Source organism: Marmota monax, unplaced genomic scaffold, assembly GCF_021218885.2.
Source record: "Marmota monax isolate L192 unplaced genomic scaffold, Marmota_monax_Labrador192_F-V1.1 WCK01_AAM20220418_F8-fsc00011, whole genome shotgun sequence".
In the NCBI taxonomy this organism is placed as follows: Eukaryota; Metazoa; Chordata; class Mammalia; order Rodentia; family Sciuridae; genus Marmota; species Marmota monax.
This window is the reverse complement of record NW_026693082.1, coordinates 10,916,519-10,943,001: the sequence shown is the minus strand read 5'-3', so window position 1 is coordinate 10,943,001 and position 26,483 is coordinate 10,916,519. Positions and strand designations below refer to the sequence as shown.

The 26,483-nt window shown below is 36.6% G+C and overlaps 2 protein-coding genes across 7 annotated transcripts in view; both read left to right on the top strand.

Moving 5' to 3' along the window:
- The window catches only part of Spart (spartin), a 61,223-nt gene extending 57,018 nt beyond the window's left edge, over positions 1-4,205 (top strand). For all 4 annotated transcript variants that reach the window (XM_058582539.1, XM_046454218.2, XM_046454219.2 and 1 more), the window contains exon 9: positions 2,551-4,205. In XM_058582539.1, coding sequence (XP_058438522.1) covers positions 2,551-2,824 — 274 coding nt within the window. In that variant the 3' untranslated portion in view covers positions 2,825-4,205. The remainder of the gene's footprint in view (positions 1-2,550) is intronic.
- A 7,764-nt stretch (positions 4,206-11,969) lies between these two features.
- Ccdc169 (coiled-coil domain containing 169) overlaps positions 11,970-26,483 on the top strand; it is a 46,912-nt gene continuing 32,398 nt past the window's right edge. For 2 of the 3 annotated variants that reach the window (XM_046454194.2, XM_046454193.2), the window contains exons 1-4: positions 11,970-12,338; positions 14,223-14,302; positions 20,648-20,758; positions 20,841-20,881. In XM_046454194.2, coding sequence (XP_046310150.1) covers positions 12,256-12,338; positions 14,223-14,302; positions 20,648-20,758; positions 20,841-20,881 — 315 coding nt within the window. In that variant the 5' untranslated portion in view covers positions 11,970-12,255. Of the gene's footprint in view, positions 12,339-13,845; positions 14,303-20,647; positions 20,759-20,840; positions 20,882-26,483 lie in introns of all 3 variants that reach the window. The other variant, XM_058582538.1, reaches the window with a different exon arrangement.

The window sequence follows — 26,483 nt, the reverse complement described above, 5'->3', positions numbered from 1 at the left end:
TCTGATATTAGAATCTAATTTTCTGATTCCTAATTTTATAACTGTTTTCCTTAGCTTAACAGAAACTTGTTGTGATAACATAGAATAAGAAGTGAAATCAACAGGGTATCAAAACAAATTGAGTTTTAATATTAAGGACAGTGTTGTTTTTAGAATTGCATTACACATAGAAATATGAGTGCAATAAGAGGTATTAAACTTGTAGTAGAGTAGAAAACATTGTAAGTATCTAGCAGTGGAAGTTTATTCATCTGGAGTGCTTCCTGGACTTGAAAACCTGACTGTGGCCAAATTCTTGTCCCAGTCGTAGAGAAGTAAGCTTTAAGAAAAACTGGTGTCACTAAGAGTTAGTTACTTTTTCAGTACTGAAACAGCCACTATCCCTTTTTATTGTTTAGTCATAGCCATTGCCTCCTGACAATAGTATTTTCTGACTCGGGCTTGGTTGGCTATGAGAAGGTCCCCAATGTGTTCTGCACCATTAGCAAATCCTGCAGAATGCTGAGGACTTACAAAATAATAGGGACTGACCAGGCATGGTGGTACATGCCTTTAATCCTAGCCACTTGAGAGGCTGAAGCAGGAGGATCACAAGTGTGAGGCAAACCTTGGCAACTTAGTGAGAACTTATCTCAAAATAAAAAAATAAAGCTGGGTGCAATGGCCCATGCCTATAATACCAGTGGCTCAGGAGGCTGAGACAGGCCTCAAGAGATTCAACATCTGGTGAGTACAAAGCCAGCCTCAGCAATTTAGTGAGGCCCTAAGCAACTTAGCAAGACCCTGTCTCTAAATAAAATATCAAAAGGCCTGGGAATGTGGCTCAGTGGTTAAGTGCCCCTGGGTTTAATCCCTGATACCAATAAATAAATTAATTTAAAAAAAGGGGGCTGGGAATATAGCTTAGTGGAAAGCACCCCCCCTGGGTTCAAACCCCCAGTACTATAAAAAAGAGAAAAAAAAAACAATTAACTACAGAGAGCAGTTACAGGAAGCTTTTTTCTCACATACCTGGTGAGAAATCTCTTGGTGGAGAGTTAGCCCAGACTTAAGGTTTGAATGACTATAGCTTCTGTCTATATAATTAGTATAATGTAATTATTAACATTAGACAGAGGACAGAATGTAATCATCATTCAGAGCCATAATAAGATTACTCACACAGCACTGGGTTTGAGGAAAGCAAAGCACAAATAAGCCAATGGAATACCACCCACTGTTTAAGGCCAGGCTAATAGTAATAGGACTTGTTAATTTAAAGACAGATCCTGTGTTGATATATAGTACATCCAGATGTAGGTCCCAAAACACCTGTGCAACTTTCATGTGTCCTGGAAAAAGTGTAAAATTTTTCCCTTTGGTGGTTGATTATTGTTTAAACAATGCTCTGCTTAAGGAAATATGTAAGCAAGAAAAGCTTCAAAAAGCTTGATGCTGCAACAAGGGGTACAGAGTAAAACAAATAACAGGGAGATATGTTTTAATATCCTTATATAGGATTTCAGATTGTATTTTCTCAGATATAAAATTAAAGACATAGATTATTGACATTAATGACTGCTTTTGTATATGTTTGTAATTTCTCAAGTACTTTGCTATACATTTGATGCTCAAGAAACTGAGCTGTATAGAGTGGGAATTAATCATTTCAGTCCTTAAATATTTATTGATGATCAGACACTGTTCTAGGTGCTTAGGATACATTAACAAGGGAAAGATTCTGCTTTCCATTGAAGTTTATATTTTAGTGAGACAAGCAATAATATATTTTAGTGAGACAAGCAATAAATAATAGTTATTGATAAATTCTATAGCATTTAGAAAATGATAAGTATGGAAGAACAAAGAGTAATTCAAAGAGGAATTGATTGGCAGTGAGATGGGGCATATGGATAAGGCCATTTGAACTGAATTAAATACTGAGAAAATAATAGTTGAACCTGCTTGAAGAAAGTGAGGCAGTAGCTAAAGGAAAATGAGGTAGATTCCAGCCAGCAGGGAGGTCCTAAGACCTTTTCTATGCTTGGTAGATTCAAGGAAAGGCAAGAAGACCAGTGAGTCTGTAGTAGAGTGGAGTTCCAAGGAAAATGTCAAAGAATCTCTGCTTAAAGGCAAACTCAGATTCCCATGGTTTAAAAGTCTTCACCAAAGTATAGTTAAGCTAAAATGTGAAACCATTTATAATGACTCTAGATTCTCTGTACTGCAGTTGCTTCAGTGAAATTTTTTCCTTAATATTTCCAGAAGGTGAGGGGAGTATGAAAAAAAACCTTTATTATAATTTACATTTTATTATTATTCAGTTGTCTTTATTATATTATTCCCAGCTAGTCTTTTATTTTCAAACATGGTTTTTACTGCAAGGGAAACTATTGCTTTGTCACAGTGTGATTTCATTTTGAGTTGTTAATTAAATTAAACCTTAAGGTTTGATTTTACTTTTTAGGGATAACGTAGTAGTCACATAATTTATTAAATACTAATGCAGAAGACCTTATTTTATATTTATATTTCATCGTACATTCTCTCATTTTCATTTTATTTTGTAAGATATGGGCATAATGCAGGAGAAGCTACACACCATGCAGTGGATTCTGCCATCAATGTTGGTGTAACTGCCTATAATATTGACAACATTGGTATCAAAGCAGTGGTGAAGAAAACTGCAAAACAAACAGGACAAAAACTCCTTGAAGACTATCAAATACCTGGTGCTTCTCGGGGAGAAAGTCAAGAAGGAGCAGCAACTGCAAATATGAGAAAAGAGAAGGATGAAAAGACAGAAGAAGTAGAAAAGAAAGAAGGAAAGAAGAAAGATAAATAGTGAAAGTGCTGGGAATCACCTATACCAAAGCCTTACCAGATGGAGGAAATTCTATTTAATAGGCAAATGTGGAATTCCCTGAAAATTAATCAGTATTTTTTAAAATGCATTCATTCCTACAAAGTGACTGTCCTATGTTTTATGACATGTATTCCACTTACACAAGGAAAATAATCAGTATTCTTGCACCTGGCCTTTAGAAGTTTGCAGTTATATTCTCAGTAAATTTATTTTTTCCCAAAATGCAGCCAAAATATTTTTGCAGTTAAAATAAAGCTTATAATACATGTGCTATAACCCTCATTAAACTTATTATAAAACTATTTTTATATGTTATCTTTCAGAAAGTAGAAAATTATATATTTACATAAAATTTGGCATTTAGTAACCTTAGTTCTATTTATAGTGAGAAGGAATGACTTAACATACTGCCTCTTTTTGCACTAATTGTGGATCTTTTTAGACAGTTGTCAGAATTTTCAGTGTGGAAGCTAAACAAAAACTATAATCTGAGCTAAAAGAATTCTTAGATAATATTTTAAAAGTGTTTTCAAAACAAGGATGAAGTTGGATCATGAAAAATGAGGTTCTGTAAAATTATTTGGTAGCTTATATGTTGGTTCTGAAATGAGATTTTTTTAAATTTAAAATCAATACAAATAAATCTGTAAATCTTTTGGATTAAGAATGGTATTGATTTATTAAGAGCCTAGAAAAGTTTTCAGTATGATTGATATTGCATTAAAATTTGGAGTGATTATTATCAGCTTAATTGGACAAAAAGTACTCTAAGAAATAATTTTGCCCTATATTGTTTCTCAGAAAGGCAAACACTTTGTTTAAAAAAATGTTTTTGGAAAACAATATATGAGCCATTGAATTTACTGATGGTAAATATATTTTTATTTTTGGCTTTAGCCATTAGAATTTGTATTTTAAAAGCCAATAAGTTATTAAAAGGGAAGATCCTATTTGTGATCAAGGTAAATAATATGACAACGCTAGGCTCAACTGGGTGTGTAGACACAATAGTTTCCACTTGGGGAATAAGAATATCCACCAATCTTAATTTAAGCTACAAATAGATAAGTAAATACTTAATGGCATTTTATTTTTGTTTACTGATTTTAAAAGATTGGTATTGATTTTCATAGCTATATTCTATTGCAGTCATTTGTAAATCTCTAGTGGCTAGTTTGTGGGACTTTATTTGAAAATGGCTGAAGAAAGCACTTTGTGAATAAATTTGCTGAACCGCTTGGCCTTAAATGTATTCATTGGGCTTGTCTTTTAGGAACACAGAATTGGTGGAGCTTTTTCATAAGGCCAAAGATAATGTACTAGTTGATAAGAGAAATAAAATTTGAATTGGTAAATAGCCTCCAGTCAGTCTTTGCTTTGTTTATGTTTAAGAAATGAAATGGCAAATAGTGGAGCCAAAGTTTGAAAAGTTACCTTAGACTAGAGGTCCACAGATATGCCTCATTAACCAAATCCAGCCAGCTATTGAACGTTCTATTGGAGCATAGTTAAACTCATTTATTTACATATTGGCTATGGCTGCCCTCTAGTACCCTATCAGAGTTAAATAGTTGCAAGAGACTATAGGGCCCACAAGCCTAAAATATTTACTATCTAAACCTTTATAGAAAAAGTGTGCTAACCCCCATCTTAGAGCAAAGAAAATGGACCTTCTGTCCCCAAGGAGTTAGGCCACACCACCCTCCAGGTATAATGCATTTACCAATCCAAAAGCTCTCTGAACTCTTATTCAGGGGTTTTACAGAGGCCCCATTATATAGGCATAATTAAGTCATTGGTAATTAATGAATCCTAGCACTCTCCCATCCTCTTAGAGGTCGGAGTTGGGAGAGAGAGAGAGAGAGAGAGGTGAAAGATCCAAACTTCTAACTACCTGATTGATTCCTTTGGCAGCCAACACTCATCTTTCATAAAATCAGACATGGTTGAAAAAGGATTACTATGAATAATCAAAAAAACTCCTTGGAAAATTCCAAAGCACTGGAGCTCTGTGCCAGGAACCACAGACGAACACCGAATACCTATTTTGTATATCATACCCTCTCAAAGCATCCAAATATCTGGGTACTCCATGGTCCATAAAAATTAATTATCACAACTTTTTAGCCCAGTTTTCATTGTCTAGAGGCTTACTATAGTTAAATGTTTGTGTCCCCTCCCAAATTCATGTTGAAACTTAATCTCCAATGCAACAATATTAACAATCAGGGCCTTTAGGAGGTGATTAAGCCATGAGGTCTTTTCCCTCATTAGTGTGATTAGTGCCTTATAAAAGGGCTGGAACTAGCAAGGCCATTTTTTGGCATTCTACCTTCTGTCTCTTTCACCCTTCATACTTTTACCATTGAATGACACAGCAACAGGGTACCTCTTTGGAAGCAGAGAACAGGCTCTTCCTAGACACTGGATCATCCAATATCTTTTTTTTTTTTAAAGAGATGAGAGAGAGAGAGAATTTTAATATTTACTTTTTAGTTTTCGGCGGATACAACATCTTTGTTTGTATGTGGTGCTGAGGATCGAACCCGGGCCGCACGCATGCCAGGCGAGCGCGCTACCGCTTGAGCCACATCCCCAGCCCTCATCCAATATCTTGATCTTGGGCTTCCAGCCTCTAGAATTGTGAGAAAGAAATGTTTGATCTTTTACATATTACTCAGTCTTGAGCATTTTGTTAATAGCACAAACAGACCTAAGACCTTTTGCCTATCTTTGCTTGAATTGTTGAGATTCAACAGATATAATATAAAAATAATGTGCATGATTCTGAGCACTAGAAAAATTAAGATACTTCATTTTATAGAATAGGAAACTGAGGTTATAGAGAGGTTAAATAACTTGCTCACGATCAAAGAGAACGGTATTAATTGGTAGGAAGATGAGATCATATATTAGCTTCAAAAATGAAGGACCTATGTAGAATGATAGGTCAGTCTTCTGGTCTTTCATTAACATACATACAGAAAGACAAGTGGCCCTTACAGAGTTCCTCTGATACTAGCTGCTTAACAATGTTGGCATTTTTTTTTAATTAAATTACAATTGGCTTAATGGTAGAAATTTTCCTAAGATACTAGCAATAATTCACCAGTTCTAGATTTTTGTTATAGTGTGAGCTTCCCTGTCTGTAGGTATTTTAGGGAAAGCTAAGCAAGCTTTGGGAAAGGCAGTTTCATATGTACAATCTTTTCACATTCCCCACACCCTGCCCCAGCCACATCAGAATAGGCCTCGAGTCTGGAACACTTCCTTATCAAGAATTAAAGAGGAAAAAAAGAAAAAGAAAGAGACCACACTGCCTGGGCCTTGTGTGGAAATGCCTTTCCCCCGTTTTCAGACTCGATGACTATTGCTTTGATCTGCCTCATCATGCATCCATGGCTCCTCAGGCACCCCATTTTTCCGTGTTTCATAATCCCTGGAGGAAGGGGTCAGGGTTGTTTCACAACAGCACAAGAGAAGTGCATGTAGGCGCACTTTCCTGCTGTGGCTGACTGGGAACCCACTAGCCATGAAGAATCCGTACACACTATTGGAGCTAAACTTCCTCTGTTTCTGTGTAACTTATGTTGTGCCATCCAGTGTTTGTTGTGTTTTCCTTGCTGACTGGTGCCAAGATGCAATGAGCAGAAATGTTTGTAGAATCAATAACTGGAGGATGGTGTTCTGCTTGACATTCAGCCAGATATAAGAATTGTTAGCTAGACATCATTTTATATTCTACTTCTCAAGAAAATCTGATAGATAATGCTATGCTCAAAGGACTTTCACCAGTATTTTCTTACCATTCTAAATAGGTATTTGTCTAAACAGACTTCCAGTGGATTTTCCAATTTTGTATTTAGCAACAAATACTTGAAAGAGAACACTTCATTGATTTCTGAAAACATTTTTATCTAAAGACATCACACATACACTTCTATTCACAATATATCTAAAAGATTCAGGAAGATAAATAAGAAGCCAGATACAAAAATAAAGTCTGAAATAATAACTATACCTTATCAAAGGTCTGTCATATGTAAAGAAACAGCTTGATCACCTTGGAGGCTATTCACTGGAGATAACAGTTACTAGTGGGGAAAAGTGTTCTCCATCACCACTTCCAAATATACTCTGTTCAAATTTATAAGACTGATTTTGGTAACCAGCTCAATCTAGGACCCCTGATATATAGGAAAGGGTCCTAGAATTTGCATGTTTAAAAATACTCTGCATGATACCTTTAATGGAAATGTGTGAGTGGGGGGGGGACTCTGTTGTGTAGCTCAGTAATTGACTTGGGGGTTAAAAGGAATTAGGAGAGAATGTCGAGGTATAGCAACTGTCAGTGATGACAAGATTGAGAATATGGCTGTGGAAGAGAAGTAGAAATACAAGTAATGAGAGTTGTGAATTGAAGGATGAGATTGTAAGATGGGATTGGAAGTCCAGTCAGCTAGGAATATGGCAAGACTTATAAGGAAAAGAACCTTGGTTGTCTTAGTAGATACAGAGTGACTATGAAGTCTGTGAGTGAAGCCAGGAGGAAGAGTATATTTTGTTATGCAAAGGAGGCATGAGGACTAAAAAAGCAGGTATTTTACATTCAGGTGGAAGAATATGATTTGGAAGTAGCATTATAGAAGGAAAGGATTCTTGACCTTCCTGGCCTAAAGGAGAAATGGGGTTCTACAGAGGAAATCAAACAAAAATATCAGTTCTTAGTTTTGATAGCACAGAATCTATAGGTAAAGTGTGCATAAGAAAGATTTGAAAGAATATATAACATCTGACTAGCTTTTCACCTATTCCCAGCTCATTCTTACTTCTGCTCATCTGTCTAAAAAAGAGAAAAAAATTAACAACTCTGGCTGGGAAGAGGGAGGAAGTCACCAAGGTGGAGAGAAGACTGGTAAGTATCTTTAAGAGGAGATTAACATGAATTCATATTATACTTCTCGGGTTGCGGATATAGCTCAGTGGTAGTGTACACCTAACTTGTGTAAGGCTCTGGGTTGTATACCCAGTAAACACACACACACACACACACACACACACACACACACACACGAGAAAGTCATATTACACTTCTCTTTTTCATAGATTCTTTGAAAACAGTATATTTAGCATCTTAACTTTGTTCACAAAAACTCAATTGTTTTTAGTTGAACTTATGCTCAAAATGCTTCAAGTTATCTCTGGCCTACAAGTCTGGGTAGTGCTTTTGAACATTAAGCACACTACCAGTAATGTGCTACTATGTTTGTGTGTTTTTCAAGCAGTTCAATTCCAAACTGTTTCCATGCTTAAAACTTTTCCTAGTACAGAGATTTTTCCAAAGTTCTAAAATCTCCTTTCTGTTGAGAGCCACAGCCAAAGGGGCCCCAGCAAACTTCCAGCTGCCAGCAAACTTCCAGCTGCTGGCTGATGATTGGCTCACAGTGGCCCCAGCAACATCTAGCTGATTGGCTCCCCGGCCCCAGCAACATCTAGCTGATTGGCTCCTCTGCGGTGATGCTCATTGGACTGTTTCCCTGCCCTTTCAGACCACGGAGCTGCTCATTGGGGGACTTTTTTGGCTCCGCCCACATGACCCAGCCAATCGGCCTCAAGAGCAGGAGGATTGTGGGAGGTGGAGAGAAGTTTGTGTGGGAGAGAGAGGCTTGGGGAAAGCCGGTGGTGGCAGTTGAGGCTCTGAGGGTTTTTCCTGAGAGACTATTTTGTTTGTCGTGTGTGGTTCTAAAAATAAAGTTAGTTTCTTTTGACAAGTGGCTCCTGATTGTGCCCAGCCAGACTGCGGCATTTGGTGGCTCGCACGGGGAGCGACTGAGGGTAAGTGAACTGCTCGCCCCTGAGGGCAGGGCGAGAGGATGGGTAGCCATTTTAAGATTCTTCTTTTGTTATTTTGTTTCACTTTTGTTTTAAGTTGCCTGTCCCTGGAGATGTGTAAGTTGGAAGAAAAACCACTCACATCTGAGGAACAGATAGGGAGAAAGGACGGATGGACATTTCAGGAGGCTATTATAATGATTTTGTGTTGTTCCAATTTTGTTTCACTCAGTTTCAGTTTTGTTAGGCGTTATCTTGTTGGGTTGTATTATAGTAGAAATACGGGATCAGAAATTAGTAAAAAACAAACTGAAAGAGTGTTAAGTAAATTGTTAGAGGAAGGAGGCATCTCAGTAAAATCAAGAACAATCAGGGCATACGTTGATACAATACAAAAATGTAGCCCATGGCTTTTTAAGGAGGAGTTGTTAAATATATCACAATGGAACCATCATGGTGAAGATTTAAAAAGAATAGAAAAGAAAAGCCCAGGGACTCTGCCAGTTGGCACATTGCCATTGTGGACATTCGTATCTTGTTTGCTTAGTCCAAAGCCTTCAGTTCAGACAATGGTAGAGGAAGGAGAAGACATAATGATTCAAGTAAAAGAGAAGGTCTCTCAAGTTAGTCAGACAGAGGAAAAGATTCAAGTAAAAGAGAAGGCCTCTCAAGCTAGTCAGACAGAGAAAGAAAGTGTAAAACAGAAAAAGCCATCAGGGGGAAAGTTACAACAGGAGACTGCTACTAACACCTTTCTATCACCAGAGGACGTAAGTGTCCAACTAACAAGGCCACCTCCATATGCTGGGAGGCCCCCAATCCCCGCAGTTGATAGTTGGGATCCTGAGACAAGGTCTCAAATATTAACATGCCCTGTATTTGAGGCAGGAGGGCAGCGATTTTACCAAGTTTTAAATTTCAAAACAGTGAAGCAGCTAAAAGAGGCTGTAACAACCTATGGTCCTCAAGCACCCTTCACTGTAAGCTTGGTCGAATCCATTAACAACTTGAACATGACGCCAGCAGATTGGGCTAATATGTGTAAAGCTGTGCTAAATGGAGGACAATACCTGTTATGGAAGGTTGCCAATGAGGAATTTTGCAAGGAGACGGCTAGGCGAAATGCCGCAGTCTGGCTGGGCACAATCAGGAGCCACTTGTCAAAAGAAACTAACTTTATTTTTAGAACCACACACAACAAACAAAATAGTCTCTCAGGAAAAACCCTCAGAGCCTCAACTGCCACAACCGGCTTTCCCCAAGCCTCTCTCTCCCACACAAGCTTCTCTCCACCTCCCACAATCCTCCTGCTCTTGAGGCCGATTGGCTGGGTCACGTGGGCGGAGCCAAAAAAGTCCCCCAATGAGCAGCTCCGTGGTCTGAAAGGGCAGGGAAACAGTCCAATGAGCATCACCGCAGAGGAGCCAATCAGCTAGATGTTGCTGGGGCCGGGGAGCCAATCAGCTAGATGTTGCTGGGGCCACTGTGAGCCAATCATCAGCCAGCAGCTGGAAGTTTGCTGGCAGCTGGAAGTTTGCTGGGGCCCCTTTGGCTGTGGCTCTCAACACCTTTCTTTAGAAACCCATATTGTAACAGAAGACTTTTCCTTAGCTCCAGCATCTATCTTGCAAATCATTCTAATTTTTATTTTGTATGAACAGTACTTTAAAGTACAGCATCCATAGGACTCTATTGCAGTTAGTCTTTTAATATTTTTCCAATAATATATTTTCTGTTTCTGAAAATTTGTTGGTAAACAGCAACCAAATAAAATACACCTTAAATATATATGATTTTTATGCTTTTATACCTTTGAAATATTTTCTATTTATAGGAATCTGACATATTTACTGACCTCTATTTAGGGCCACTTCTCAGCCTTTTGAGAAGAGAATAAAGAAAATATTTACTAGATACAACATTGTGCTGATTTCTACCGAAAAAACATGTTCTTATGCTTAAGCCTCTCAAATTGATTCAGGAAAATGTACCAAAATTAGAAAGTAAAGGTCATTACTTTCTTAGTCCATTTTGTATAGCTAGTTACACAATATCATTGTGTTAGCTTTTCCTTGCTGTGACCAAAATACCCAACAAGAAAAAATTAGGAGAAACAGTTTACTTTAGCTTATGGTTTAGTCCATGGTTTTCAGAGTCCATTGCTTTGAGGCTAAGGTGAGCAGAACATCATGGAGAAGGGTGTGGTGGAGGGGCGCTGCTGCATTCGTGGAAGCCAGGAAGCAGATAGGCTGCAGGGAAGATGAACCTTTCTAGGGCAGGTCCAATTGATCCACCTTCTCCAACTAAATCCTACCTGTCTACAGTCACTACCCAGTCAGTTCATTCAAGCTAAGATGGACTGATTAGTTTACAGCTCTCATAATCTGATCATTTCAACTCTGAATATTCCTGCAGCGGCACAGAAGCTTTTGGGGAACACTTCATATCCAAACCATAATAAATACACACTGGGTAAGTTAAGAAGAGGGTTTGGTTCACGGTTCTTGCTCCAAGATTGAGGGGCAACATCAGGTGTTGGCCTTCCAGCAAGAAGTCCCAATGTAGTGTAGGATATCACTGTCCAGAGACAGGGAGTATGAGAAAGTCCTAGTCAAAGGGGCTTTCATAGCAGACCCTCTCTGGAGATAAGCCATTAACCAACCCATTAATCATGAATGGAATCAGTAATCATGAATGGATTATTCCTCTCATGTGGGCATAGCTTTAATCACTTCATGAAGGTCCCCTGGTCTCATCTCTTTAATATCTCATAATTCCGACATGAATTTTGAGGGGGAAAAGCCATATTCGAATCAAAGTAGCCAGTGTACTTGTCAATGATGGGGACAGGGAGAAGATATTGAAACAGATGTATCTTGAGCAGAACGCAAAATATGTAATTAACATATATAATGAAATTTCAAGTTGCAGTGGACATTCCTCAGATTTGCCTAAACTTCAAGACAAGAGCATCCCGGAATGAGGTTTAAAACTCTTTTCAGGGGGTACCTTTTCAAGGTCTGCTCCTCCCGGGTCACCCCTAACCAGAGCCTCTGGTGCGCATCCAACTGAAGCAAAGAAAGGTGCAGCCACTTTTGACCCAGCATTCTCTAACAAGGCCCAGGAATAAAGAAACATGAGGCACTGCGCAGTGTTTAGAAAAGCAAGCAAGGCCAAAAGGAGGTAAAAAGAAGGAGGGGGGTGTTCTGGAGCCCCTCACACTCAGCTGTGTAGCCGGTGCACATCCCTCTTGGCCTCCAGATCGAGGCGGGAGTTGGGGAGGAATGGGGCCCTCAGTCTAGCCACGGGGCTGCTCCCAACAGGACCCAACTTGCAAAACCCGCCTCCCTCAATTCCCGCCCGCGTCGGCGCCCCACTGGGAGGGCGATGCGGGCGACGCCCTATGACGTCACGCGTGACGCGGCGCAGTGGGCGGGAGAGGGTGACTGTGAGGCGTTTCGCCATGGCGACCGTCCCTGGCGACGCTTTTTCTTTCCCCGCTTGGGGATGCCCCTTCCAGGTCTTATACTCTAAGCAGTGCCAAGTCGAAGGGCGCGGGAGCTCTCCGACCTCTCGCTATGGGGGAGGGAAGAGGCGAAAACTTCGACGGTGTGAGCACCGACCGCCTTAAACTGGAGTTGCTGGAAGAAATCTACCAGAAGTGAGTCGGCGGCGCGCGGCCTCCCGCGCCCATGAGGGGCAGGTGCGCGACCCCGGGCTTCCCGGGGCGACCCTCGGGTCAGTTGGCGCTCCGCCTCAGACAGAAGCCGTCAGGATTAAGAGAGGGCACGTCCGGCGACTTCCCCTAACAGTGTTCTGTGCTAGAGGTTGATTTGCCTTCTTGATTAGTTATGCCTGTCAGTATGCAGGTTGTATTTTCTTTATGGTTGAAACTAAGTGGCCCCGCGCGGTGGCGCATACCAGCAATTATAAAGTCTGGGGAGGCCGAGGCAGGAGGATCGCAAGTTCAAAGCTAACCTCAGCAATTTAGGAGGTCCTAAACAATTTAGTGAGACCCTGTCTCAAAAAAAAAAAATGCACCCCTGGGTTCAATCCCTGGTATATATAAATATATAAATAAATAAATAAATAAAGCAAGAACAACAAAACCAAAAAACACCACCACCAACACCTCCCCCCAAGTGTATTTGGTATACATGTATATATGTTGTAATTTTAAAATAGGTCTTTGGTTTTTATGTTCTACTGAATTCGGGTTTTTCAGTTTAAAATCCCAAGGAATTTATTTAGTATTTCATCCTTTAGAAGAACTTAGAAATGGTAACTTTTTGTAAAAATCGGGCCTTCTTCCTATGCTTTCTTTTTCTCTTTCTTTGTGCAATGCTGAGGATTGAACTCAGGACCTTACCAATGGTAGGCAAAGGCACTATTGAAAGCATGTTCATCTCCAGTTTCTCAGATGCTTTTTCATTTCTTGTAACAAAGGCATAGACAGGTTTATTTAGGAAGATAGATAACACATTCAAGGGAGAATGTGTGCTGTCTCCAGAGTAAGCAGCCTCTCCTATGCTTTTTAGAACAATATTAATATTTCTTGTTAAAACTGAATATGCTATTTTTTAAAAGATAATCTTATCACACCCACAGGCCCCATGAGAATTGACTTTTCTCTGGGTCCCATAGCATCCTGTGCTTTCCTCTATTATAACTCCAGTCACACTACTAATTAATTTATTACTTATTTTTAAAATCTTGAACCAAATGATAAACATTCTGAGAATCAGGTTCTGCCTTCTCTGAGGCAGTAAAGGTTCAGAGCAAGTATTTAGAGGAATTCTGCATAAATTTAAATCTCAGCTCTTATTACTCAATAACTATAGGACCTTATTTAAGTTAACTAACTTGCTTAAGCCTCAGCTTTCTCTTAAGAGTGTTATATAAATAGTTACACTTCCTATTGTTGTTGCCAGGATGGAGTGAAATGTGTAAAATGTTTAGCACTGGCTAGTGCATTCCAGGTAAGCATTCAAGTGGAATTTAGCTGCTGCTGTTGATATTGTTCTGTCCACTTGCTCATTGTACTGTCTTTAACAAAATGCCTTAAATACAAAAGGCATTCAGAAATATTTACAAATGCTTTTTTAAAGAAAGTGTGTGTGTGTGTACATGTGTGTGTTTTATTAGTGTTTCTTTTTTCTTTTTTTCAGGTTGACACTTGTTGCCTACTGCCCTTGTTAGCTATTCCTGTCTGTAATAATTCGCAGCTCTTATTTTACAGTGTTCTGAGAAACTCAGTAATCAATCTCTTTGGGATCATATTTAAGGGTAATTGGCTTCCAGTGATTACCTGGGAGCTTTGAGCCTTAGTGCATATTTAATCTTTTCTGGACCTTATTAATCAGAAGCTTGTATTTGTCTGATTCTTGATACTCAACCATGTCTTCAATAAATAATGTTTAATAATATTCAATAAATAAATGATATTTCATAAGAAATTATTCCTAAAGTAATGGGGGTTAAATGTATTAGTTTTCCCATGTTATTTTTAATTGAATCATAATTAACAAAATATTTTTAATAACAGGGATGTAGTGCAACTCTCAGTGTTTGAATTAAGACACAAGATAGCAGAAATGGAAGCCAAACCCAATACTGACAATGAAGGTATATACGTAAATATTTATATATATATATATCTTGTATAATTATTGTTCATTTTACCAAGATACCTATGGTACATTAAATTACATATATTGAATAATATATTACCAAGTTTTTAGTATTACTCTCTGGTGGCATTAATAATAATTTATGACAAAAGCTTTAAAACTGATACTTCAGAATGTCAAACCATTACTATATAATTATTCAAAAATGTTATTTCACAAAACTTTTCTTATATGACATCAATATACTGTTTCCTTTGTAAATAACAAAATATCATAAATATTCTGTTCAATTTATGTCACACCCTTTATATATTAACTACTGAATTTTCAGTTTAACTGTAAAATCCTTATCTAGGATTTATCTGTTTGTGTTGGAAGAATTTTTGTGTGTAGGGGTGTGTGTGTGTGTGTGTGTATTATATATGTACACATACCCACATACACATATCCTTAAAATTTATAATGTATGCCAGACATTTATTAATTCCACAAATAGTAATTGAGATTCATATATCAACACTTTGGAAGACCTTTATTTTCCCTATTTTAAAGAGGTGCAATGACTATTGGGGAGAAAGTGACAAGCTAAAATATGATTATGAGACGTGATATATGTTCTGCAAATAGAGAAACGGGATCTTAGAGAAAGAATCTAGCACAATTTTAGTGAAGGTATAAAGACAGCCTTTACAGAGGAAGCAGTGCTTAAACTAAACAAAGTAAGGAGTTTATTAGAATTATGGGGGTGTGCTTTGGTTCTTAAATTCATTTGTACTTCTTTCTTATACTAAGAAGCCATGAACAAAAAAAGATTAGTAGCCAATTGAGAAATAAAATGCTGCTTTCTATGAGAATCCAATACTCTGTTAAAGCTTGCTTGGAGAATACTACACCAAGGCTAAAGTAGCATTATATATCTATCTGTACTTTAGTTATAACTAGCTCTGTGGGGGCAGACTTTGAGTTCACCTACCAAGTAGTTGTATTGGCAAGGGTAATACACTCACCTACCCAGTTAGAGAAAAAACAGAAGACATGCTCACACATATAGTATGGAGTCCAGTACCTATGCCCAATAGTAATATATTGCTCACTAGTCATAATATAAACTGTTCTTATGGAGAGGAAGTAGGATATGGCTGCAAAGAGTAGGAAAGCTTTTGCCTCAGTAGTCTAAACTGAAGTCTTAAATGAATAGCAAAAACACTTGTCCCTTAATCAAGGCCAGGAACTCTGTCAAGTGAGGTGATCCTTTTTTTGTTTGTTTGTTTCAATGAGAATAGCTAGTATTTGTGTAGTGCTTTAAATGAATTTTCAACTACCCTTTTAAAAAGTATTATTACCCCATTTTATAGATGAGAAAACTGAGATCCTAAATGACTTTCTGAAAAATACAGAGGTAATGAGTGATATTTCTGAAATTTTCAATCCAGGCATGCTGGTGTCAAATTCCACTTAGCCTCCACTTCTTTCTACCTCTTAAGCTTAAATTTGCACCTTGATTTTTTAATTTTTAAAGTTTTTCATCTAGAGAATTGAGCCTTGGTTTACAACTAGGAATAGAAATAGGCCAGGTTTGCCTAGTACATCCATGCTTGTCTAATTTTTTTTTTTAACTCATTCCAATCAGAAGTTTTGCCTGCTCAACTGTGTAACTATTCTTGTCCAGGTCCCCAATGATTTCTAGTTTGCTAACTCCCACGTCAGCTGAGTCATCTTATGTGATCTCATTAGCTGATCTCAACTTGTCCTTGAAGCCCTTTGTTCACTTGGCCACTGGGACACCATACTCTCTTGGTTGTCCTACTTATTAGTCACTTGTCATTTCTTCATTTCTAAAAACTCAGGAATGCCTCGGGGCTCAGTCTGCGTCTTCTGACATTTCTTCAATATATGCTTAGGCAATTTCTGGTCTTCTAGGGTTAAATACCATCATATACTGACAACACACATCCATATCTCCACTTTGGACCTCAAGTCTGATTTCTAACCCCAAGTACCTTTGGCCATTTCATAATATATTAAAAGAGCAAACATTTTTTTATACTTAGTAAATGCTAAATTTTTTTTTGTAAAACTCAATTTGTCTTTCATATTTCAAAACAAAGAAAAGAATACTTTTTTCTGGTATAATACTTAATGATGAAAAATTAGAGGGATTTCCATTCCTTGGGGTGGGAGGAAGATGCCTATTGCCATCATTCAAATGTATTAGTGATTTCAAAGTTCTAGTCAAACAATAAAATGTGAAAAAGAAATGAATGATAGCTATTAGGAAGAGATAGACTTTTATGATTTCCATTTTCATAATTTAATATCCAGAATTTTCCAGAGGATCAACTAAAAACTAGTATAATAGTAAATATTTAGAAAATGATTAGATAAAGCCTGATGCAGTGGCATGTGCCAGTAATTCCAGTGGCTTGAGAGGCTGAGGAAGGAAGATCACAGAGTTCAAAGCCATTCTCAGCAACTTAGTGAGGCACTTAGCAACTCGGTGAGAACCCTGACTAAATAAAATATAAAAAAGGGCTGGGGATGTGGCCCCTGGGTTTAATCTCTTATACACCCCCCAAAATTGTTGGATATAATAATAGAATAAATGTTTATTTTAAAAAAATAAACAAGTTTCAGCAATAACAAGCTAAAAATATAGTGTTGAAATGACCTCAATCACAATTTCTACATAGTCCACAAAATATCTGATCATTTCTTTGGCAAGAATTATGCAGAACCTGTATGAAGAGACAACAAAAGACTATGACTATAGAGGAATAATTGTTAAATCAGAATTCTCACCTTATTCTACCCAAGAGATTTCATACCAAACAGAAACCATAAGGGAAAAAAGAAATTGAAAAAGTTTTCCCCTTAGCCCATGCCTTGTTGAAATTCTAAGCTTTGTTAGTGGGAGACACAAAAAACAGCAAAAAAGGTGGACTGGGGATGCTGCTCAGTGGTGAGCATATGCCTAGCAAGTGTGAGGCCTTGGGTTTGATCCCCAGCACTGCAAAAATAAGAAACAAGAAGTCTTTGTGAACCTTGTTTTAGTTAATGAGCTCAATTTATTTTTCATTAGACATATAAGATTTCTATTGGAAAGAAAACTAAATTAATAAAAATGTACCACCCATTTATGTGCTCATACCCTGAGCATCTCAGAATCTCTAGTGGAGTGGGGAAAATGCTAGGAGTTAGCCTGTAAAAAGAACATTGACTTTAGAATCAGGTGGCCCCTGGCTTTAATATTACAGCTATGGGACTTAAATGTATAACTTTGAATAAATTACTTAAAACCCTCTTTGTCTCAATTTCCTCACATGTAATTGGTGAAAAATATACATAACTTGTAGGGTTGTTTGAGGACTAATATATTGAGTTTATCCTCTTCATTATTTTTAAAAAAATATTTTTTAGTTATAACCTTTATTTACTTACCATTATTTGGTGCTGAGGATCGAACCCACTGCCTCACATGGGCTAGGCAAGTGCTCCACCGCTGAACTACAATCTCAGCCCCTTCATTATTATTATGTTAAAAAGGAGGGAAATTTTTTCCTCTATGGGAGGACTAAATATTATAAATGTGTTCATTCTCACCAAATTAACTTACTGGTATCATGTATATCTTATTAAAATACCTAGGTTCCCCTCGCCCCCCCCCCCCCCCCCCCCCGCAACTTGAAAAATTTAACTCTAAAACTAACTGGATGAAAAAATAGGCAGAAATAACTGTGGAAAGAGATACTTAGAAAATAAATTCATTAACACTTAAAATGAATCAACAGAACAGTAAAATTAGTCTTTTCAGAGTCTCATAGACCAAAAATGGGTAGGTTAAACCACAGACATTTATTTTCTGACACTTCTTGCGGCTGGAAGTCAACTCAAGATATTGGTGGGGTTGGTTCCCTTCAAGCACTCTCTCCTTGGCTGGTAGATGACCACCTGCTCTGTATGTGTTCACACATAGTCTTTCCTTTGTGTCTGTAACCTAATCTCCTTTTATAAAAACATCTGTTGTATTGAATTAGGGCTCATGTATGACCTCATTTTGCCTTAATTGCCTCTTATAAAATCTTGTTTCTAAATACAGTCACTTTCTGAGGTACTTGGGTTTATGACTTCAATATGTGAATTTGGTGTGCAGGTGATGGAGCAGGGTATGTTGGATGTGAAAGAGTGGTTAGAACACAATCCATCCTGTAACAGGAAAAGAGTCTAGTTTATTAAAACCATAATGCAATACCATAAAATTTAGGACCAGGTTATTGTTAATTTTGAAAATTGAATTTTTTGAATTAGTCTTTTAGTTACTTTAAAAAAAAGTACAAAACCATTTTCATTTATGACTTGGGGAAATAGATTATTACAAACAAAGTCTGTGCAATACTCTGAAATCAGACCCCAAATAATCAATGCATTATTCTATTCAGGCTCTATAACAAAATACCTTAAGTGGCTTAAATGATAGAAATTAATTTTCTCATAGTTCTTGTGGCTGGGAATTAGTAGATCAAGGTGCTGGCCAGTTCAGTTGATGGTGAGAACTCCTTTCTGATTTGGAGACACCTATCTTCTTACTATGTACTCACATGGCAGAATCAAACAGAGTCAGTTAGCGCTCTGCTTTCTCATCTAATAACACTAATCTTACAGAATTAGAGCCTCAGTGTTGTGACCTCATTTAAGCTTTATCACCTCCTTACAGACTCTCTCTCCAAATACATACAGTCAAATTGGAGGACAGAGCTTTAATATATGAATTTTGGGGGCAGGCACATAAATACTTAGTCCATAACAATCCTTTAGCATCACTTTCTAAGTACTATTTTCTCTCTCCCTACCATCAAAAAGGAAACAAAATAAAAATGTCAGACTGCCTGCTGCATTTGGGAAAGGGCTTCTGGGTAGAAAACTGGAGCCAAGGGCCTATTACCAATCATGTTTTATTGGAATTTAAGGAAGCTAAATGAAAAGTGATGAATTATTCAATAAATTCTGTTTGAAAAATTGGTGTAATATTGAGAAATGCTCATTTAGATCCTCATTCTATATACTTAATGCTAAAAACTTCCAAATGGATTATAAAGTTATTTTTTTTATTTTGGTAATTTTTATTTATTTTTTTAAAATTTTTTTATTATTAGTTGTTCAAAACATTACAAAGCTCTTGACATATCATATTTCATACATTTGATTCAAGCGGATTATGAACTCCCATTTTTACCCCATATACATATTGCAGATTCACATCGGTTACACATCCACTTTTTTACATACTGCCATACTAGTGTATGTTGTATTCTGCTGCCTTTCCTATCCTCTACTATCCCTCCTCCCCTCCCCTCCCCTCCCCTCCCCTCCCCTCCTCTCCCCTCCTCTCCCCTCCCCTCCCCTCCCCTCCCCTCCCCTCCCCTCCCATCTTCTCTCTCTACCCCATCTACTGTAATTCATTTCTCTCTCATTTTTTCCCCTCACTTCCTGGATTATAAAGTTAATATAAAAAAAACAAAAAGCATAGATGAGTATCTGTCTCCCCATCCTTATTTCTCTTTCAGATCAGATGTCCTGTGTATTCCATAGCATCCACTTAATTGAAAAATTTCTCAAATGTTCTAGTTAAGTGTGTTTTTTTTTCTTCTTATTTTTATTGCTGAATGATAGCAAGGACAGTGTCTATTTTATTTTTGCATCCTTAGTTCCTTATAGAGTACCACATTAGTCTTTTTCCTTTCCATGATAAAAATATTTCATTTTTCAGTCTTTTCAGATTAAGATAACTTCATTGTTGCCATCATTATAACTGTAGTGACTAGAACAAACATGACTGAATTATTAAAACCCATGTGGTGTGCTGTGGTTTGAACGTGTCTCTCCAAAATCCAATGTGATAATACAGAGAAGCTGGGCCTTTAAGAAGGGATGTGGCCATGAGGGCTCCTCTTTTTTTTTTAGTGGGATTAAGGCCCTGACCAAAGAGGCTTCACACACCACATTTTGTTAGCTTGCTTGTCTGTCACATGAAGACACAGAACAAGAAACCTTACCAGTGCCTTGATCCTGGACTTCCTTGCTTCCACAACTGTGATAAATAATTTCTGTTCTTTGTAAATGACCCAGTCACAGTGTTATAGCAGCACCAGATGGACCAAACATAGTGCCATTTTTCAACCCCAAACTGTTCTTTTTAATAGTTGAAAAAGTATTATTTGGCATTGTTTTTTTAATGGGACTTATCTGTATTACTAAAAAACACAGGTAAAGATTGAACTGTTTCATGTTATTTGAATGAATAAATAAGAGTTGGTGGGCTAATCTTGATCTCCCCACACCTCAGGCAGTGAATGGAAAACCCATTATGAGACACAACTAGAAATGAATGATCAACTAGAAAAGCAAATTGCATCTCTTAAAGAGAAAATGGAAAAATTCCGTGGGAATCCTTCAGGTACAAAAGCAATTATATATATGTGTTATAAGTTGAGTTAAAACTGATAAAATATCAATTGTTTATATTTGCTTTATTGTAGACAGTCTATCTTCTATTCGTGTCTATGAACGAATGCCTGTGGTGAGTAAAAGATGGTTAAAAAGAATAACTGTAGGAAAGTATGTATATTTTCCCCCAGACAGATTCTAAACAAAAAATTAAAGATTGTCAATGGGATCCAAATAAAATATTTTGTTCAGGAGAACTGTTCCTTGCATCCAAAGAATCTAGTCACAGGCCATCAGTTTACTCTCCCTGTTGGAAAGCAGAGCATAGATTCTGGTGTATGTACAGATAAACAAAATAGAAGAAAAAGAATCTCAGTAGTCAGGCTAGCAGGGAACCTGAGCATGTCTATTCCTTCTAATCAGAAGAAGCCTAATATTTAACACAAAGAACATATCTTCTACATTTCTAAAACATGTCCATTCTAGTTCCTCTGTAATATACAAACACATGTACTCACATATACACATGGATGTATTTGTGTACATACATATACATATACACATTACATATGCAAATATATTAAAGAGAGATATCAAATCCATCAGAGAACCCATAAAGTTACCTTATGAGGATCATGAAACCTCAATGGGCTGACCAATCTGCTTTCTTTTCTGGTTGCCTCTTTGTGAGTTAATTTTAATTTATAATAAATTACTTAAGTTTATCTGTTTTGTAAAGTGTTTTACAAAACAGATTCATTGTTTTTCAGTCATTCAAATCTATACTTTAAAATGTACAGAATCCTGAAGCATGACCTTGTTGGATTCAGAGCCTGCTTAGAAATAGCCTTTTCCTCAAAACTCTGAATTATTATTTCAGAAATACTCAGAAAAAAATCCTGTGAAAAGCCAAGGGTACTTCTATTGAAAATGCAAATGCCATACTCTGTGAAATTTGTAGGATTTAACATATCATTATCATCAGCAGCAGCAGCTTTAATTGAACATATACAGTATGCAAATTAATTTCATTTCCCTTTTTTCAGTCTTGCAACAACCGCATGAGGTGAAGTTTAACCTTATTTCCTTTGATGCATGTGATGATAAGCTTAAATAGATGAAAGAATTTGATCAGGCTCACACAGTCTATAAGTGGAGCCAAATTCTCTCCCTCTATAAAAAGCCTTCACGCATTTACTACACCTTGCTGTAGTGCTTATCAGAAATAACAACAAAAAAAAGTTTTTTAAAGAGCTATAGGTAGAGTACTAAGTTGATATACAGAGAATGAGAATGAGAGCATTTATGGTTGCTTTTCTTTGAATAACTGCAATTCATTAGTGAAAGTTACAGGGAAATTCTGCATTTTCAATAATAATGAATTGTGGAGAAATAAGGCTATTTGTTCCTGTTACTTTCAACTCAGAAATGCTCATATTTCTGTGTCTTGGAAGTTCAAGAAAATAACATTTTCTTTTTTTTTTTTTTTAATGGAAAAAGTAGCTTTTTTGTTTTTGTCTCCTTCTGTATTATAGTGGAGTTATATCCCCCTCTTGTGGCATTCAGAAATTGCTGCTAGACTATTTTCACTATAGTGCCCTTTCTTAATTGCAGGTAGAATTTCAATAATACCTATAGAATATAAAGTATAAAATACTCCCTACAGAATATAAAATATTCTGGCTACCTGATTTTGATAAGGCAGCCCTAGTCCTCAAGAAATTAAGTATCAACAGCCTAATACTTATATAACATGGTAAAGTATTTTATAGTATATTTATTACTGCTACCTGAGAATGAGATTCTGTAACATACTTATATTGATAAACTAATTTTTCTTGGTGTTATTCTTGAATAAAGTGTGCTTCTCTGTAGACCTAGAATCAGACAAGTAGTATTTCTCTTCAGAAAAGGACTAGGATATAAAGAACAGCATAGGTCAAGCAGAAAGAGAACTTAAATTCAATATAAATGGAACTGGTCTTCTATTCTCTGGGCAGATGCCCTGCACAAGAATTTAGGTTTTGTTAAACAATTAAGTCCAGGAAGGCTTTTCTGAGCAGCAGGTAATAGGAATCTGGCCTGCAGTTGATGATGGAAGTATCTATTCAACTACTCAGCAAAAAGCACTGGTTTCCAAGAATCCTATATCCAGTCAAGAGATCTCTTATTATATAAGAACAAAAAATATATTAAATCGTAATATTCAATATAAAGACCAATATTTGTAAAATTCAGACATGATGTTTATTTATAAAACATTTTTAATTCCTTTTAAGTTGATAGAAAAGAAGACATACATTATTTGTTTTTGTGGGACAGTATGGATTTACATTATTTGTAAATTTAATCTTTATCCTCATGGATCATTCATTCCATCTTTAGGACTAACATATACAGACATACTTATAAAATTAATGTAAATTTTCTTGAATACTAATTTTGAGTAACTTCAAACTGTAGGCTTGTTTATGGATGACAAAAGGGATGGATACTAGGGTTTTTTTTTTGTGTGTGTGAGTGTGTGTGTGATTTTGGAGATTGAACCCAGGGTCTTATGCATTCAAGGCAAGCACTCTACCAACTGAGCTCTATCCCTAGCCTGGATACTCAATTTTGACGGGCACACATGTAATATTTAAAAATACTATTTGACAAAAATAAATGTTATTTTCAAACTAGATCAATTAAATGGGCTTGATTTTAATATTTTGAAAAATTATTCTCAATTAGTTTAGAGCTTTATCTAGTTTTATTTTATTGTTTTTTGAATCACTTTTCTCCTCTGAAGGTATTATAGAGTATATTATCTTGAAAATATTTTTCAGTGGTATAGTTATTCACATTTAATTTTAGCACTATGTATCAGTTAAGGATTGCATTTGGCTGTATATGAGAGAAAGCTCTAAGCAAGCACTTTTTTTCTATTTTCCTCCCTCATGTAATAAAAAGAATTAGAGGTTTGCATTTATTGGTGCAATGACTCTATAAAGCCCTCAGGAATTCAGGCTCCTCCTCATTTTCCACTCATGTGTGAGGGGCTAGAAATAGTGTTTTGTGTAAGTAGGAAGAGAATAGATACAGGGTATACAGTTAGTTTTATCTACCATACAAGGTCATTTTATTTTAAAGTTTTTGCATTTATTTAAAATTTTTGGTATTTCATTTTAAAGTTTTATGTGTTTGATATTATTTGAAAGTTAAAGACAAAAATGAAATCATTAAGGCAACAGTGCCTACTATTTATATTTGTTTGGTAATTTTTATATGCATATATTTATTAAAAAGAATAACCTAATAAATCAGGAGAAATAAAAACAAGAATTAAACAGGATTGCACTTAGTTTTGTTTTTTATATTTTAAATATAATTTTAGCCTTACTACACAATTTTGTATTCTATATTAGAGCACCTAAATCAATTACTACTTATGTTTCTTTTTTTAAATCTGATTTGTTATACATGATGGCAGAATGCAATTCATTTCATATTACAAATATAGAGCACAATTTTTCAAGACACTGATTGTACACAAAATATTTTCACATCATTTGTGTCATATACATGTACTTAGGGTAATTATGTCTAACTCATTCCACCATCATTTCTACCCACTTGCCCTCTCCCTTCCCCTCTCTCCCCTTTCCTTCTCTAAAGTTCTTCCATTCCTCCCATGCTCCCCCCATCTCGCCATTATGCATCTGCATCCTCATATCAAAAAAAACATTAGGCCTTTGGTTTTTTGGGATTGACTTGCTTTACTTAGCAAAATATTCTCCAACTTCATCCATTTACCTGCAAATGCCATGATTTTATTCTCTTTTAATTCTGAGTAATATTCCATTGTGTATATATACCACAGTTTCCTTATCCACTCATCTACTGAAGGGCATCTAGGTTGGTTCCATAATTTAGCTATTGTGAATTGTGCTGCTATAAACATTGATATGGCTGTGTCCCTGTGGTTGTATGCTGTTTTTAAGTCCTTTGGGTATAAACCAAGGAGTTGGGATAGCTGTGTTGAATGGTGGTTCCATTCCAAGTTTTCCAAGGAACCTCCATACTGCTTTCCAGATTGGCTGCACCAATTTGCAGTCCCACAAGCAATTTATGAGTGTGCCTTTTCCCCCACATCCTTGTGAAAACTTAATGTTGTTTGTCTTCATAATAGCTGCCATTCTGACTGGAGTGAGATGATATCTTAGAGTAGTTTTGATTTCATTTCTCTAATTGCTAGAGATGTTGAGCATTTTTTCTTATGTTTGTTGATTGATTGTATATCATCTTTTGAGAAGTGTCTGTTTACTCTATTGGCCCATTTATTGATTGGGTTATTTGTTTTTTTGGTGTTAAGGTTTTTGGGTATTTTATATATCCTGGAGATTAGTGCTCTATCTGATGTGCTTGTGGTAAAGATTTGCTCCCATTCTGTAGGCTCTCTATTCACCTCACTTCTTATTTTGCTGAGAAGAAGCTTTTTAGTTTGAATCCATCCCATTTATTGATTCTTAGTTTTAATTCTTCTACTACAGGAGTTTTATTAAGAAAATTGGGCTAATCCGACATGATGGATACTTGGGCCTACTTTTTCTTCTATTAGGCGCAGGGTCTCTGGTTTAATTCCTAGGTCCTTGATACACTTTGGGTTGAGTTTTGTGCATAGTAGGAGATAGGGGTTTAATTTCATTTTGTTACATGTGGATTTCCAGTTTCGCCAGTACCATTTGTTGAAGAGGCTACCTTTTCTCCAATGTACATTTTTGGTGCCTTTATCTAAAATAAGATAACTGAAGTTATATGGGTTAGACTCGATGTCCTCTATTCTGTACCATTAGTCTATAGGTCAATTTTGGTGCCAATACCATGCTGTTTTAGTTACTTTTGCTCTGTAGTATAGTTTTAGGTCTGGAATAGTAATGCCACCAGCTTCATTCTTCTTGCTAAGGATTGCTTTGGCTATTCTGGGTCTCTTATTTTTCTAGATGAATTTCATGACTGCTTTTTCTATTTCTATAAGGAATGCCATTGGGGATTTGATTGGGATTGCAGTGAATCTGTATAGTGCTTTTGGTAGTATGGTCATTTTGAAGTATTAATTCTGCCTATCCAAGAACAAGGTAGATCTTTCCATCTTCTAAGATCTTCTTTAATTTCTTTCTTCAGCGTGTTGTGGTTTTCATTGTAGAGGTGTTTTACCTCTTTTGTTAAATTTATTCCCAAGTATTTTATTTTTAAGACTATTGTAAGTGGGGTGGTTTTCCTAGTTTCACTTTCAGTGGATTTGTCACTGATGTACAGAAATGCCTTTGATTTATGGGTGTTGATTTTATATCCAGCTACTTTGCCGAATTCATTTATTAGTTCTAGGAGATTTTTGGAGGAATGTTTTGGGTCTTTTAGGTATAGAATCATATCATCTGCAAATAGTGATAACTTGAGTTCTTCTTTTCCTATCTGTATTCCTTTAATTTCTTTCATCTGTCTGATTTTTCTGGCTAGAGTTTCAAGAACTATGTTAATTAGAAGTGGTGACAGAGAGCATCCCTGTTTTGTTCCAGTTTTTAGAGGGAATACTTTCAATTTTTCTCCATTTAGCAGATGGTCTGAGGCTCATCATAGATAGCCTTTACAATGTTGAGGTATGTTCCTGTTACCCTAGTTTTTCAAGTATTTTGAACATTGAAGGAATGCTGTATTTTATCAAATACTTTCTCAGCATCTATTGAGATGATCAT